This window comes from Bos indicus x Bos taurus, chromosome 1 (genome assembly GCF_003369695.1).
Source record: "Bos indicus x Bos taurus breed Angus x Brahman F1 hybrid chromosome 1, Bos_hybrid_MaternalHap_v2.0, whole genome shotgun sequence".
Lineage (NCBI taxonomy): Eukaryota > Metazoa > Chordata > Mammalia > Artiodactyla > Bovidae > Bos > Bos indicus x Bos taurus.
Window position 1 is genome coordinate 9255994 of NC_040076.1, and position 16575 is coordinate 9272568.

The 16575-nt window shown below is 39.1% G+C and overlaps 1 protein-coding gene across 1 annotated transcript in view; it reads left to right on the forward strand.

The window, feature by feature from the left end:
• Positions 1-11906, forward strand: part of ADAMTS5 (ADAM metallopeptidase with thrombospondin type 1 motif 5) — a 56672-nt gene extending 44766 nt beyond the window's left edge. The window contains exon 8 of the mRNA XM_027543191.1: positions 4868-11906. Coding sequence (XP_027398992.1) covers positions 4868-5435 — 568 coding nt within the window. The 3' untranslated portion in view covers positions 5436-11906. The remainder of the gene's footprint in view (positions 1-4867) is intronic.
• Positions 11907-16575: the final 4669 nt, after the last annotated feature.

The window sequence follows — 16575 nt, forward strand, 5'->3', positions numbered from 1 at the left end:
GTATCCTGAATAAATTACCTTGACATAGTTGACTGAGAAAAAGGAACATTGATATTGGAGCTGGATTGCATATATTCCAGTTCCAGTTCCAGTTCCAATTCCAATGTTCCTGGAATATTTGCAATCCAGCTCTGACTTAGTAATTCCCTAGCCATGTGGTCTTGAGGAATCACTCAACTTTTTTCCTACTAACATCCTTGAAAGTAGAATGCAAATAATAGTAATTATCTTGCAAATAAATGTTTTCATGAGGATCAAATGAGATTATGCATATTAAAATATTTCACCAAGTTCAAAATTCTTCAGGAACATGATCCTAATTTTAATTCACTCCTCTCTCAGTTTCTTCATGTCACTAAAGGGCAAGTCAGTCCTTCTACTGCCTAGGTCTAAAACTTTGAGCCGTCTTTCACACCTCATGTTCTGTCACACCCCACATCCGTTCATCTGCAAATCCGCTCAGTCCTACTTCCCAGGTGTGTCCCAGAACCTGGTTGCCCCTCACCACCAGGAGGGCAAGCACCACCATCCGGTGGTCATCCTCTTTGGCTGTATCAATCCCGCAGTCTTCCCAAGGGTGGCTTCCCAGCCCATGGGTCTTCATGGTCTCTTCTTACCTGAGTCAGATGGTGGCATTCTTGGGCTCAACTCTTCAGTGGCTGCCAGCTCACTTAGAGTCAGTGTACAAGGCTGTTTTGTAACCTGGGTGATGCCAAAAGCTTTGGTCCCTGCCCTGCTCTGAGTCTCTTCTTCCTTGGCCTCTTCTCTTGTTCTGCTCTAACATCCTGGACTTCCCAACTTCCCAACGCTCTTCAAACAAGGCAAGCAGGAGCACGGGTGCTATTTCCTCTGCCTGGAACAGTTTTTGACAATGAATATAATCAATGTTTCCTCTAAAATTCCTTTAAATGTCTGCTAAATATAACCCCCATTGCTCCCAGGCAGTGACTTCCTTAAATTAATTGGAGGGTCTCTCCCCTTCCTCCTTGTTCCGCTGTCTTCTTACTCTCCTCTCTTCTCCACAGCTCTTATCAACAGATATAGTCACATAATTTTATTTGGGGGTCTAACTCCCCCACTCCTGCTAGAATGTCACTTCCATGACAGCATGTGTAATATGTAAGAATGCATGTATTCCGTCATGGCAGGTGCTGTTCTTAGTACTATGGAGAAAGCCCTGGACACAAGAAGATTCCTTTTGTAAATAGGTTCATCTGTACCATTTTTCTAGATTCCACATATATGTGTTAATATAGTATTTGTTTTTCTCTTTCTGACTCCATTCTGTATTAGACTCACTAGGTCCATCCACGTCTCTGCAAATGGCACAATTTTGTCCCTTTATATGGCTGAGTAATATTTGTTTATATATATGTACCACATCTTCTTGATCCATTCCTCTGGACATTTACGTTGCTTCCATGTCCAAAATGGGAAAGAAATCCAAAAAAAAGGGATATTTGCATAAAGAAAAAAGAAGATTCCTTGCCCTGCCATCCACACTTCATACTTCATACTTACATGAAAACAGCTGCGTTCATTCATGGTGACCAAGGAAACTGGTTAATGCCCAGAGTTCAAATGATACCAAGCAGGGTGAAAGAAAACAAATAAGGAATAAAAGGAAATCCTATTTTACTGAAGCATCAAGAAATCAGCGCACAAATCTTCATACTGCCCAGTGCCTTGAGCTGCTCAGTCTGGAGACCTGCATGGGCTGAGTTCCCAGTGATTCTCATGAGTATGAGTCAGACTCCAAGAACAAGGATTAAAAAAAAAATCTGTGCTGCCTGATTCTCTCAACCGACATTCTTTACTTTCTTGACACTCTGTTTGGTATCACTTAAACTCTGAACATTACCAGAACATATTTTCATTTAACTGTTAGTAAGTTCAGCTGATTGAGCTAAGGGTTCCATGCACAGACACCTGGTGAAAGGAGCAGAAATTGGGAGTCAAATCTCCTAGCGCTGCCACTGGTTAACTCTAGTGAACTTGGGCAAATTACTTTAATATATCTTCCCCGATAGGCTTTTTTTTTTCCAAACATGTACTTGAGTTTTGTTTAGATTTGCAGTGTAATTCATTTACACATTGAATTTTTCTGCTTTCTCTTTTTTTTAATTTATTTGTTTTTAATTGAAGGATACTTGCTTTGTAGTATTATGTTGGTTTCTGCCAAATATCAACATGAATCAGCCATGAGTAGAAATATGTCCCCTCTCTCTTGAACCTCCCTCACCATCCCACCCATCTAGGTTGTTACAGAGCCCAAGTTGGAGTTCCCTGAGTCATGTAGCAAATTCCCATTGACTATCTATTTTACACATGGTAATGTATGATTCTGTTGTTGTTGTTTGGTCACTAAGTCATGTCCAACTCTTTGCGGCCCCATGGACTGTAGCACACCAAGCTCCCCTTTCCTTCATTATCTCCCGGAGTTTGCTCAGATTCATGCCCAATGAGTTGGTGATTCTAACCATCTCATCCTCTGCCACCCCCTTCTCCTTTCGCCTTCAATCTTTCTCAGCATCAGAGTCTTTTCCAATGAGTCGGCTCTTCTCATCAGGCAACCAAAGTATTGAAGCTTCAGCTTCACCATCAGTCCTTCCAGTGAGTATTCAGGGTTGATTTCCTTTCAGATTGACTGGTTAGATTTCCTTTCAGTCCAAGGGATTCAAGAGTCTTCTTCAGCACTACAGTTCGAAAGCATCAGTTCTTTGGCGCTCAGCCTTCTTTACGGTCCAGCTCTCATCCATACATGACTACTGGAAAAGCCATAGCTTTGACTAGATGGACCTTTGACGGCAAAGTGATGTCTCTGCTTTTTAATATGTTGTCTAGGTTTGTCATAGCTTTTCTTCCAAGGAGCGGGCATCTTTTCATTTCATGGCTGCAGTCACTGTCGACAGTGATTTGGGGCCCCCCAAAGTAAATTCTGTCACTGCTTCCACTTTTTCCCCTTCTATTTTCCATGAAATTATGAGACCAGATGCCATGATCTTCATTTTTTTAATGTTGAGTTTTAAGCCAGCTTTTTCACTCTCCTCTTTCACCCTCATCAAGGTGAAAGGCTTTTTAGGTAAGATGGAATATTTTTCTCCTGGCTTTGTTTGAAGCCATTGTAGAAACATCTCCTTTCTTACTATTAGACACTTAAAAAAAAAGATCCTGTGACAGAATTTAATCCAAAATGTACTACATAAATAAAGTTAATAAATCAAATTGAATAGGTAAGCCATATAGTCAACATTGCATCTTCTCTCTTCAAGACAGTAAGACGTTCTGCCACCTGCCTGGCCATCACTGTAGATCAGATGCCCAGTACAAAGGGGCCTTCCCTGGGAATAAGCCTTCTCTCCAACTCAGAGGAAATGCTTGAGTGGGAAACACACTTGGATTTTCCATATATGGATCAGTTGCCCCATATCCTCTAAACTTGAGTAAGAATTTGAAAGTAAATAAGTAAATTTCACACACATTAGTCAAACTGCACAAGCAAAGTATTTGTTTATATTTAAATAGCTAGGAAGCTAAAACATATGGAGACATTAATTACTTAGACAAAGATTTTGGCAAAAGATGCCTCCTCTGCACTGGTGTAATGCCTTGGTGCTCAGTTAACTTTCATCCTAACCTTTTCTGCAAACTTATGGATATCAGAGCTACTTATACCTTTGCCCACTTTCCTGAGCAGAAGATGGATCATTAGAAATCTATCTCATTTGTTGCTCATTATAAAAGCCTCAGTCAGTCCACCATAAAGTTTTGCAGACCCTAATAATTCTGGGAAACTTGCTAAGGCATTAATGTTTCTTTTTTTTTTTCCCCCTTTTGATACCACTAAGCTGTGGTTACCCAGTTACAGAATTTTATGTTGTATTTTCTGTCCTGCCCCAGCAAATCCAGAGTGTAAGGTAGAAACAGAATCAGAGCCTCTATGCTGTCTCTGGTCTAACAAATAATTAAGCCCATGGTTTCTCAACTAGTATGCGCATTGGAATGGTGGGAGAAACTCCAAAAGTACTGCTGCCTCTGACCCATCCTGAAAGATGAGGATTTAACTGCCCTGGATTCAGATTTGCAGGCTTTGAACTTTTTCAAAGATCCCCATGTGATCTTAATGTGCATACAAGCTTGAGGAACGTTAATTGAAAGATTTCTGTGAGATTAATTGAGGGTAGATTTTTGTTGGTTTCAGTTTATGTGTATCCCATTTTGTGCCAAAAAGAACATAGAGTAGCTTTGTAAATTTTGAACATAATAAAAATGTATACAGGACATCCCTTCGTGGTTCAGTGGTTAAGACTGTGCTGTCACTGCAGGGGGCATAGGTTCAATCCCTGATCAGGGAACTACAATCCCTCATGACTCCTGGTGTGGCCAAAAATAATAAGAGAAAATTAAAAAATCCTGTTGTTTAAAGAAATGTATACCATATGATAGTCTAACTATAATTTTATCTTGTTATAAGAAAACCAACATTTGAAAACAATTTTAAGCTTTAATAAATTGAAAATTTTAAATTTTAATACATTAAAACTGCACTAAGATAAGGTAATGTATGAGTGTTAATCATTCAGTTAGTGTCCGACTCTTTGTGACCCTATGGACTGTAACCCACCAGGCTCCTCTGTCCATGGAATTCTCCAGGCAAGAATATTGGAGTGTGTATCCATTCCCTTCTCTCCATTCCCTTTGATACCCACCCAGGGATGAAACCCGGGTCTTCCACACTTTTAGAGAAATTCTATTTGTGCATCTATTTGTTAAGCGTCTTACTTATTTTTTTTTTTCCTTCCTCCTCCCTCCCCCACCCCGCCCCCCATTCCTTCTCTCTCCCCTGCCGGACATCCTTGCTTTCCAGTAAGGGTTACACTGACGTCGTGAGGATCCCCGAAGGGGCGACTCACATAAAAGTCCGCCAGTTCAAGGCCAAGGACCAGACCAGATTCACTGCCTACTTAGCCCTGAAGAAGAAAAACGGTGAGTACTTGATCAATGGCAAGTACATGATCTCCACTTCAGAAACCATCATCGACATCAACGGGACCGTCATGAACTACAGCGGTTGGAGCCACAGGGACGACTTCTTGCACGGGATGGGCTACTCAGCCACCAAGGAAATTCTCATCGTGCAGATTCTTGCCACAGACCCCACGAAAGCCCTTGATGTCCGCTACAGCTTCTTCGTTCCCAAGAAGTCGGCTCCAAAAGCAAACTCTGTCACCAGCCAGGGCAGCAATAAAGTGGGCTCGCCCACCCCGCAGCTGCAGTGGGTGACGGGCCCCTGGCTTGCCTGTTCGCGAACCTGTGACACGGGCTGGCACACCAGGACGGTGCAGTGCCAGGACGGGAATCGGAAGCTGGCGAAGGGATGTCTCCTCTCCCAGAGGCCTTCCGCGTTTAAGCAGTGTTTTCAGAAGAAGTGTTAGCCCTGTGGTTATGACCGTCTCCAGGGACGGCTGAAAGGATGGCTCGCGGATGCAGGCGTGGTGAACACAGGGTCCACCTAAAGCGCAGAAAGTCACACCCTGCCGTGTCATCGTCAACGAGGAGTCCGATTATGGGCAGAATCTGCCCTCAGCGACCAAAATGAAGGTGTGCACTGCTTCGTGGGACAGTGGTGACCTTGAAACGTGGCAACACTTGCGAGTTATTGAACATCCCCTGGGCCGAGGAGATTGCAGAAACACGGATGAATGTAGAATCAGGGGACATTCGAAGATGGCCGAGCAGGCTCTCCCTCTTCACCTACCTCTTATAGAATGTCTTCAAAGGCATCATAATCATTTTCATGCATATTATTTACACAGCAGCTTATTTTTATTGTTTGTAAATACATTCTTCCTTGGTATGTCACTTTATATCACTTGGTTCTATCAAAATATATATATATATATTTCTATTAAAAAAAAGTATTTGACCAAAGTAGGTCTGCAGCTATTTCCACTCTTTCCAGTTTCCAGAAAGAGCTGTGGATGTTTTACTGGAAATTAAGAACTTGCTGCTGCTTTAAAAAGAGTTAGTTATATGTTCAGACTACGGGAGATATAATTTTTGTCAAAAAACATTTTGACAGCAAGCATCTTCTGAGAAATTCTGAAAAGAAAAAAGGGTCTCAATGTACCTAGTCATTTAAATATATGCAGGGGTCCATTTATTTAAATCACTAACTGCCTGTATTTTTTCAGGCAGCCAGACAAATTAATGTATCATGAGGAGGTAGAAGTGTTTGTGTGTGTATCAGTATTCAAAGGTCTGAAAATTAATTTCCTCCTGTTAGAATTTAAAAGTAAAAACAAACAAAAAAATACCTGCTTCACCATATTTTCAAGTTATATTTTCACAACTGCTTTCTCTCTCTCTGGCTTCTGTCTGATATCTCACAATGTGTCGTAGCCATACAGAACACACAGCAAAGTCTTCAACACATTCAACACTGGTATACCTCTTACCAGCAAGCCTTTATAGTGTGTTTTGTTTTTGCTCATTTGTTTGCTTTGTTCAAGGGTTCTGAACCTATGATGTTTTGGACTTGTTGACTTGGTAGTCAGACGCATGTAGAAGTGGTTATTGTTAATGTGGCTAGTGCAAAAAAAAAAAAAGTGAATATTAACAAGACTGTTTCCACACCATGGGCAATAATTCTTTGCATTTTTTTTTTAATCCAAGTATACTGATACTGTTAAGAGTGTTCCCAGTTAGAAAGCATTTGGTAGTACCAGTGAGTGATGAAATGTGATGACCTTTGCAAAGTTTGCTCTTATTTCCATAGCCTGTTTAGGTAGATTGTGAGTTGGAATAGTTAGACATGGAAAATTTTTCCAGTCACCTGCATAGAAACTTTATAGGCAATAAACCACATCCCTCTATGACATGGTTCAGAAAAACTAAAATATTTCATTTTATTTGATTTTTCTTTGTGAAATAGCACAAACAATTTGCTTTTATGAAATTTTCTAATAATCCTACCAAATGTGCCCTATTATTAGAGATTTGCTTATAAGGATATTAGGGAACTACTATTTGAGTTTCCTTAAGCTCATGAGAATTTATTTTTGTCATAACATATTTTTAATATAAAAGAATTATGTAATTGATCTTGATATAGCACATTCATTTCAGTAAACCAAGGGAATGGATGTCTCTGTGTTTCAAGTATTTTCTCAAGAAATCAAAAGTGTTAATCATCCTTTGGGTTTTTGTAGGCTGACTTTGCTTTAGACATGGTCCTTTTTCTTAATCAAGTATCAGTTAGAGAATGGAGGCCTGTACAAGACTGCTAACCTCCATTTGATGAAGGTACCAGATACGAGGCACTGAGAGCAAAGCTGTTCCCATCAGTAGAAAAAAGAAAAATAACACTGATCATTTGACTATGCTGAGAGAATTAACAGACCAGCTTTACTTTTTCCAATATTCAAAATAACTTGAATCAAGTAATTCAGCTATGGCAATTTTTTAATCTTTTGTGGTTGTATTGGCAGTAACATTAAAAAATAATTGAAGAGCAAACGTGATTGTCTCCTATTCTGCTTCTCCATACTGTATTCATAGATTTGTAAAATATGATTTATCAATGATTCCAATTTTCCCCAAATACCGAAGTTTTACACTTCTCATAGGAGCAATCCTAGAGAGTTTAAAATAAATAAACCACTATTCCATGCTTCTATCTAAGGGGCTTTTTTTTTTCTTTTTTTTGTATGGGTATCAGTAGATTGACTAAGGAATGTATGTCTAAACTCCTGAGAAAATATATAGACTGGAAACTGAAATTTAAAGAAATGGAGTGTTCGGTAGACACAGAGAATGATGAGCAAAGGGAAAATCCTCACTATATGCAAAGTACTTTAGTTCAGTTTCAAGTTGTGTTATGCCTTTTCTCTTTCCATAGTTGCGTCTTGAATTAAGAGTGTAAAATTCAGGATGCTGGAAGCCACTTCCTAAAAAGAAAAGAGTTTAAAAGAGTTTGTTTGAAAATGCTCAGGTTAGTAAGAATCTAATCACACTCACAAAACTAAACACTCCAGATTGTTTCAGTAGATAAAAGGGATCCCTGAACAATACAACATTTATTTCTTCTGGAACAGAAAATGTCAAATGAAGCCCTACCTTGTTGTTTAGAGGCTTAAGGACATTGTTTTAATTTATTCAACCAATTCAATTTCCTCTGCCTTCCTGTGGAAACAGTTTTAGCACATTAAGAATGAAGGGATTAATCACAGACAAAAAAAAAATGCAGCACTGATAAAAAAAAGTAATTTATTGTTTTTGCAACTGGTATGTGAATTTGTGTGATAAAATTATTTATTCTTATTTAACAAAAATATGTGCAAATTCTTCTATATTTAAGATGTTTTGCTGTTGACCTACTTTTTAATTTATGCTTCATGTTTGTGTATAAAGTACACTTTGTGAGTTTACATAATATATGGCACTGGTTGCTTTTGTATTTTTTTTTTTTACTGAAAGCTTTCTGTGTGAAACAGGTGTATATGTGTATATTCCTCATGTATTCTTATTCTGATACTGTCCCTTTCCTTTCTAAGGACATTTTAAATTTAATCTTCCGTGGCTAGTAGTGTTCATCACTTGTAGTTATGTTAACAGGTCTTTGGGTTCCTAATCTTCCCAAACCTCAGCTAAGAAACACATTTATTCAAGGAACTAAGGTCTAAGTTTAAAACTAGAGTATATAGGTAGCCTGGAAGCTTCCAGTAGAAGCTAAGACAATTCAGAATCAGGTCCATACACTTTCACTGACAAACTTGGCAAGGAGTTGTTGATATATCACAACCTCCAAATGATATCAATGATAATGAAGCAAAATAATGTCTTCTGCTGCTTTAGAAACCCCTCTTAACATTAGTATCATTTCCTCTCAGCATCTTTAGGAATTTATAAATGAGAGTAAACAAATCGAATTTAAACGATTTAGATGTTTGTAGTCATAGCTGTTTCTGCATAACTTTCTGTAGTCACAACTGTTTCTGGATCTCCATTGATATGATATGATGTTTTACTATTACAAGTTAATCTTTTGGAGGGATAATAGGATTTGGGACAAGCAGGGACACCTTTGATCACACCAGCTTGCCCCAGACTATAATTTCACAATCTGGTCATAGTAAGGCAAAGCACCTTTGAACACGCAGTTGACCAGATCAGTCTTTGGTTCTGATGTTTCTCCCCTTGGCTCCTTTTTTAACAAAGTCATTTTAATGGTTTAGGAGAGACAGCAGCCAGATCCAAAGAAGTTCAGGACTTGTGCTATAACTTAGAGTTTACTGTGAAATAAGACTGAACTTAACAACCGCTGGATTTTGCTAATAGTTTGTGGCTGAGTATGAAATCTTATCTGCATGATCAGTGACTGTTATTAATCTATTAATAGTCAAACTTGAAGTCATAGAAACACCTTATATATATTTTTTAACATTTCAAAGTTACAAAGAAACCTCTGAGTTACTATTTTATTCTACATGAATGACCTTGAGAACACAAATGGCCATTCAAGTGCAGGGTCAAGGTGATCTATCATATAGACACACAGAAAAGGAACTTGTATGTTTTCTCTATTATTTTTCTAATTTGACAACAACCTGTAGTTTTAGGTTGTCAAACAGGTAGACCAACTAAGTGGGTAGATCAACTAGCCCACTGAAAAATACAGTCTTTCTAATAGCTCCCTGTTAGAATGAACTACAGGGCTTCCTTTGTAGCTCAGCTGGTAAAGAATCTGCCTGCAATGCCAGAGATCTGGGGTTTGATCCCAAGGATAGGAAGATCCCCTGGAGAAGGGAAATACCCAGTCCAGTATTCTGGACTGGAGAATTCCATAGACTGAATAGTCCATGGAATTGCAAAGAGTCAGACATGACAGTGAGTTTCACTTTCACTTTCACTAGCATGAACTACAGAAATGACTTTTCAAGTTACAGCTCTTAAAACACATCAGTCTATACTGCATACTGAATGTTCTATTCAATTAATATATGAGAACATATTGAAACACCAACCCATACATCAGTGATTCAGAAAATGAAAATATACATAGTGTTCAGATCAGGAAAGTATTCCATCTGGCTATCCTGTTGCCATGATATCATAGTTGTCAATGCAGATTTTGTAGAAAAGATAAAGGAATGTGCTGTTAGAAAATGTTGGTTTTAAAATGGAATAGGACTGAAATATATATATATATATATTCATTAACTTACACTCTCTTAATGTTCTCACACTAAAAGTAAGTTTGCTGTCTGTGGTCCATATCTCACATCTCCACCAACTGGCCCATGTGCACTGCCAGAGGTCAAGTGAAAAAAATAAATAATGGCCCATCATCCTATTGCGGGTTCAATCCTTGGGTTGGGAAGATCCCCTGGAGTAGGAAAATGGCAACCCACTCCAGTATTCTTGCCTGGAAAATCCCATGGGCAAAGCAGCCTGGTGGGCTACAGTCCAGGGGTTGCCAGAGAGTCGGGCATGACTGAGCACACACGCACACATCTTCCTATAAGGCACTGCCACAGCAGAATGATCCAAGTCTAACACTGTGAGGACAACTGTGATTTACAAATAAAACAGGGATTTTTTTTTTTTTTACTTTTCCTTTGGCACATCCAGTGAACAATTGTAATCTTTATCAAGGTGCTAGCATTTTCAGTGACCCAACTGCCAAATGCAGTATTACTGAGTTACTATTTTATTCTACATGATTTCTTGGTTTGCAAGAAAGAGCTCTTTAAGTCTTTTTGTCAAGGCTGGGCGCAACTTGATAATCAAAGTTTGGGAAATTGTACCTAATGGTCATTCAGATTGGCAGGGTTTAGTGACAGAAGCTCCATGTATATTGAGGATATTTAAGGTGACATCCAAACTTGAAAAGCATCAGGTTGCTGTAGCCCAGTTTTAGATGAGTCACATTCCATCATGTACTAAGGCATCTGCATTCCTTTCAAACAAACTTGTTTCAAGTTTCTTATACACAAAGGACCTTTTGTGTATATTTGGCTGGATTTCAAGTTTTGCAGTATTTTATGTCTGTACACTTGGCTACTCTATCTCCATCTTTTCTGTAACAATTCACAACATATTAGAAACATTTCACCCCACGCTGAGTATATCTAAGATAGAGTATCATACTGTGTGACTTTGTGAAACTAGACTTTGGATTAAGAAATGTATATTGTCTCTGGATGGTATTTTTGCATTGCACACTCCAGCATAACATAAATGTAGGAGTTGACAAATACTGCTTACATTTTAATAAGATCATTCATCAGAGGAAATCATGCATGTGCTTTGTAAATAGACTGTGGATAACTAAACAGATTGCAGGAATATGTTGGATTTGATTTGGGCAGTGGCCACAGATATTTGACTTCTATATTAGTGTCTGTGAGTCAAGTCAGGTAATAAACCAAAATAGGTATAGAACTGATATTTTTAAGTCTTGAAAGATGCTTTCAAGGCAGAGTAAAATATTGAAGATTTACATGCTGTATACAAGCAGTAAAATGTAAGCTGCTTTTTACTCTCAGTTCTCCAGAAGTGATGGCATTTTTTCAGTGAATACAATGCTGTTGGAAAATTTAAAAAAAAAAGATCTTGGAAAACGAAGACGGGTCTTGTTTAAAATGTCTCTTCAGCTTTGGCATATTTCAAACCTGAAACAACTATTGAAAGCATTACTGTGTTTTGTAGCCTACATTCCACAACAGCTCTATTATTCAGGTAAACCACTTGAAATAAGATGTTTGGGACCTTTACTGTAATATTTTTCATTAAGGAACAATATCCTATTTTGTAAAGCATTTCCTTATGTGTGACTTTAAACTGTAAAATTAAACATTGGTTTTGTGGTTTCAGTGGGCATAATAAATGTAAATTGTAAAATAGGTTAAAGTATGTACGGCATATAATATGTTTTAGAGGTAGAAACTACTGTCTGTTCTCATAACAGCAATACGACCAAGCTAGGTCTTAATGAAGCCCCAGGTTCTCTATAATCTCTACCATCTCTCATCCACTTTGGCACAGGCCTTTAATACTTTGTCTGTCTTAAACTATAATGAACTTTTGCTTCAAGTTCTTCTTACCAGACCATCAGCCCCTACATCTGTCTAGTATCAAACTTCTGATGTTAAATTGGAACCACAAGCAACATAACCTACCTACTTTATCCTTACTTTTATAAAGATAAATGTATTCTAGCTATAAAACTAAAAAGCCAAAAAAATAATGCATGCACGGAAATTTAAAAGGCATTAACATTCACTAGCAAAAGGCTATTTATTTGGTATCAAATTTATAGCATTAAGATTCTGAAGGACATAAATTCCTTCTAAAACTGAAATCATTACTAGTTAGTATACATTGCAAACCCTGAATTTCTCTTTCTTATCAAACAGTACTTCAGAATTGTACTTTAAATTTTCTTCTTGGTAGGATGTATAATGTTGAAAGAAATAATTAAAAACACTTAAACATTTAAAAGTCTAGTATATTATAATTTAAGATTATTGAACACCTCTTAGTGTCAGGCTCAATAGTAAATACCTCACAAACTGTCTCCCAGGTTTTCCACTCCATGACCCTTAGCACATTGGTCTTAAGATCCCAACACTGCAGATGGCCCTCAAATCATAATAATTGTCAGTGGTCATCTAGCTGCCGACAAGGACCAAGCACTAGTATAATAACCTTAGATAATTGTCATCAATTATTGGCTTCTTAAAGTACTAGGAGTCTGAGGGAGAGGTTGCAGGGTGCATGGAAGAATGCGTGAAATTGGGGGGATTAGGGGGAGAATTTAAATGACCTAATGTGTGGGCCTTTGAGTAAAAACAAGAGCGATCCTAAAACTCCAATTAAAATGGCATGGAAACTGTGGAGAATTGGGCAAACGGTGAGAAAAAAGACAAGAGCTTAGAGTGTACAAAGAACTGTTGTTTAAGGAGAGAGAATTTGATTTAGAAAACCAGTAAATGGCTGGAAGGGGAAAAAGCACCTTGGTATTTAATCGTACAAACTCCTTCACGTTAATATTGAGCTAGTTCAGGCAAAGTAGAAAGTATAAAAGTGGTCCGGAGGTTAGGTTTTAGATTAGGAGTAAAATGAACAAAGAAGATGGTTCAAAACGGAACTATAGGCATGTGAAAAGTCCAAACCATCTTTAATTCCTAGATTCTCTGGGGTCTTTCTTGATATATTGGGCTGGCCAAAAAGTTCTTTCAGGTTTTTTTTGCAAGTTGTTATGAACTTTATGGCCAACTGACAACATATCTTGAGAGCACAGTCTTTTGTTTGTTTCTTCACTGCCATTTCCTCAGCTACCCTGAAAGTACCTGGCAAAAATAAATACTCAATAAGTACTTGCCAAATGAAGGAAAGAGGGAAGGAATGGATAGCAACCAAGTAGATAATCGTCACTAAAGGGATTCAGAAAATGGTCAAAGATATCTTAGCAAGTAAGGAAAAACAGCTAATGAAAATATTTTAAACAGGGAGCTCTGACATTTTAGACAAAAGATCAAGGATGTAGGGAAACCAAAGCGGATGTATGGTAGCTCCTTAGTTCCAAGACAGATCTTTAGTTCCTAGAATGACATGTTGTAAAAGAATTCTAAAGATGTCCCTCCATAATTCCCATCCCTTGATCATTCAATCAAATGCTGCTGTAAAGGCATTTTGCAGATGGAATTAATGCTACTACCCTCTCTAACTCAAGAAAGGAAGGTTCAGTTCAGTTCAGTTCAGTCGCTCAGTCGTGTCCACCTCTTTGAGACCCCATGAACTGCAGCATGCCAGGCCTCCCTCTCCACCACCAACTCCCAGAGTTCACTCAGACTCACGTCCATTGAGTCAGTGATGCCATCCAGCCATCTCATCCTCTGTCATCCCCTTCTCCTCCTGCCCCCAATCCCTCCCAGCATCAGAGTCTTTTCCAATGAGTCAACTCTTCGCACGAGGTGGCCAAAGTACTGGAGTTTCAGCTTTAGCATCATTCCTTCCAAAGAACACCCAGGACTGATCTTCAGAATGGACTGGTTGGATCTCCTTGCAGTCCAATGGACTCTCAAGAGTCTTCTCCAACACCACAGTTCAAAAGCATCAATTCTTCGGCTCTCAGCTGAAGAAGTGAAGAAGTTCACAGTCCAACTATCACATCCATACATGCATGACCACAGGAAAAACCATAGCCTTGACTAGACAAACCTTTGTTGGCAAAGTAATGTCTGTGCTTTTGAAGATGCTATCTAGGTTGGTTATCTTGGGCTAACCAGGAGTGGGGTGGAGGGTTCAATAATCATATGAACTCTTAAAGGCAGGAAAGAAAGGCAGAAGGGCAAGTCAGAGAAATTCCAAGAATGAGAAGGATTCCACGCATGACTGCTGACTCTGAAGATGGAGAGAGGGAGTCAGAAGCCAAGGAACATAGAAAGAGTCTAGAAGCTAAGAACAACCCCCCAGTTGACAGCCAGGAAGAAAACAGGGACCTCAGCTCTATACCTACAAGACACTGGATTCTGGCAACAGCATGAAGTTCAGAATCAGAGTCATCCTCAGAGCCTCCAGAAAGGAAGGCAACTCTGTTGACACCTTTATTTCAACCTGGTTATACCCAAACCAAAGACCCAACTGAGCCAAGCTAAGCCTGATGTTTTTCAGTTGGTAAGTTATGTCTGGCTCTTTGGGATCCCATGCACTACAGCACACCAGGTTTCCTTGTCCTTCACTATATCCCTGAGTTTGCTCAAGCTCATGTCCATTGAGTTGGTGATGCCATCCAACCCTCTCATTCTCTGTCATTACCTTCTCGACCTGCCCTCAATCCTTCTCAGCATCAGGGTCTTTTCAATGAGTCAGCTCTTGGCATCAGGTGGCTAAAGGATTGGAGCTTCAGCTCCAGCATCCGTCCTTCAAATGAACATTCAGGGTTGAATCAAGCTGAAACTCCAATACTTTGGCCACCTGATTCAAAGAGCTGACTCATTTGAAAAGACCCTGATGCTGAGAAAGATTGAGGGCAGGAGGAGAAGGGGACAACAGTTGATGAGCATTACTTTACTAGCGTGTGAGATGAGTTCAATTGTGCAGTAGTTTGAGCATTCTTTGGCATTGCCTTTCTTTGGGATTGGAATGAAAACTGACCTTTTCCAGTCCTGTGGCCACTGCTGAGTTTTCCAAATTTGCTGGCATATTGAGTGCAGCACTTTCACAGCATCATCTTTTAGGATTTGAAATAGCTCATCTGGAATTCCATCACCTGCACTAGCTTTGTTTATAGTGATGCTTTCTAAGGCCCATTTGACTTCACATTCCAGGATGTCTGGCTCTAGGTGGGATGGTTGGATGGCATCATTGAACCAATGGACATGGGTTTGGGTGGAATCCGGAAGTTGGTGATGGACAGGGAGGCCTGGCATGCTGCTGTTCATGGGTTTGCAAAGAGTCGGACATGACTGAGCGACTGAACTGAACTGGTTTAGACCATTAAGCCAAATGAACAATGATCAAGGTTAGGAACTAGTTCTTGGGGTTATAGTATAAGAAGGGGAAACACAGAAAAACACAGACTCTGACTTGCTTAAACAGGCACAAAGGCTTGAGATCAGACCCTTATCTAAGCTCACTTTGACATGGAGTCACTTGGGCTGCTGGAAAAGTGGTCCATATATATACCTTGACTCAAATACAGGATGAGCTAAAAACTTGAGGGGAAGTGAGAATCTGCAGCTACAGATTAGAACAAGCAAAAACAGATTGAAAATAGGGGCAGAAGGGATAGGAGTTCATGAAATAGAGAAATCTATTGCCTGGAACTTTGTTCTCCAACATGCAGCTAAGAAATCTTTTGTTGGCAATAAATCAGTGAATAAAAGTTTTGATCAAATAAGTCAAAGTTTTAATAAGGATGTTCTGAGTATAAATTGTTATTAACGAACCATCCCCACATTTTGTGGTTTAAGACTACAGCGTATTGAGCCTCATGACACTGTGAGTCAGGCCTCAGTTAAGTGATGTGCCTGCCTCACATATGAACTGGAGTTATTCGATGAGATTCATCTGTAGCTGGACGGGACTGGAGAGTCCAAGACAGGTTCACTCACAAGTTTGGCATCTTGCAAGGACAACGAGAAGGTCGGGTTCAGCTGGAGCCTTCCTTTTTATATATCTCAGGGCTTGCCCTGAGGAAAGATCTTTTCAGCAGGTTGTGGTCAGTCTTCTTACAAGGTGGCTCAGAAGGCCAAGAGTAGGTGTTTCTAGAGAACCAAGTGGAACCTACATGGTTTCTGGAGGCCAAGACTCTGAAGTCCCAGAACACTCTTTTTTAGCACAACTAATTAAAAATTTCACAATACAGGAATCAACAACATTCATAGATCCTTCCTTGATTCTTCTAAAGTTGAAAGATTATACGATACTCTATTCTTTGTAGTTATCAACCTTTTAAAGTTAACTTTTCTTTGCAACCATGTCATTTCCACACAAATAAATGGAGGCTTTCATTTCAGAAAAAAGCAATGTTTAGAATTACAAAGACATAATAGTTAACAATTAAGT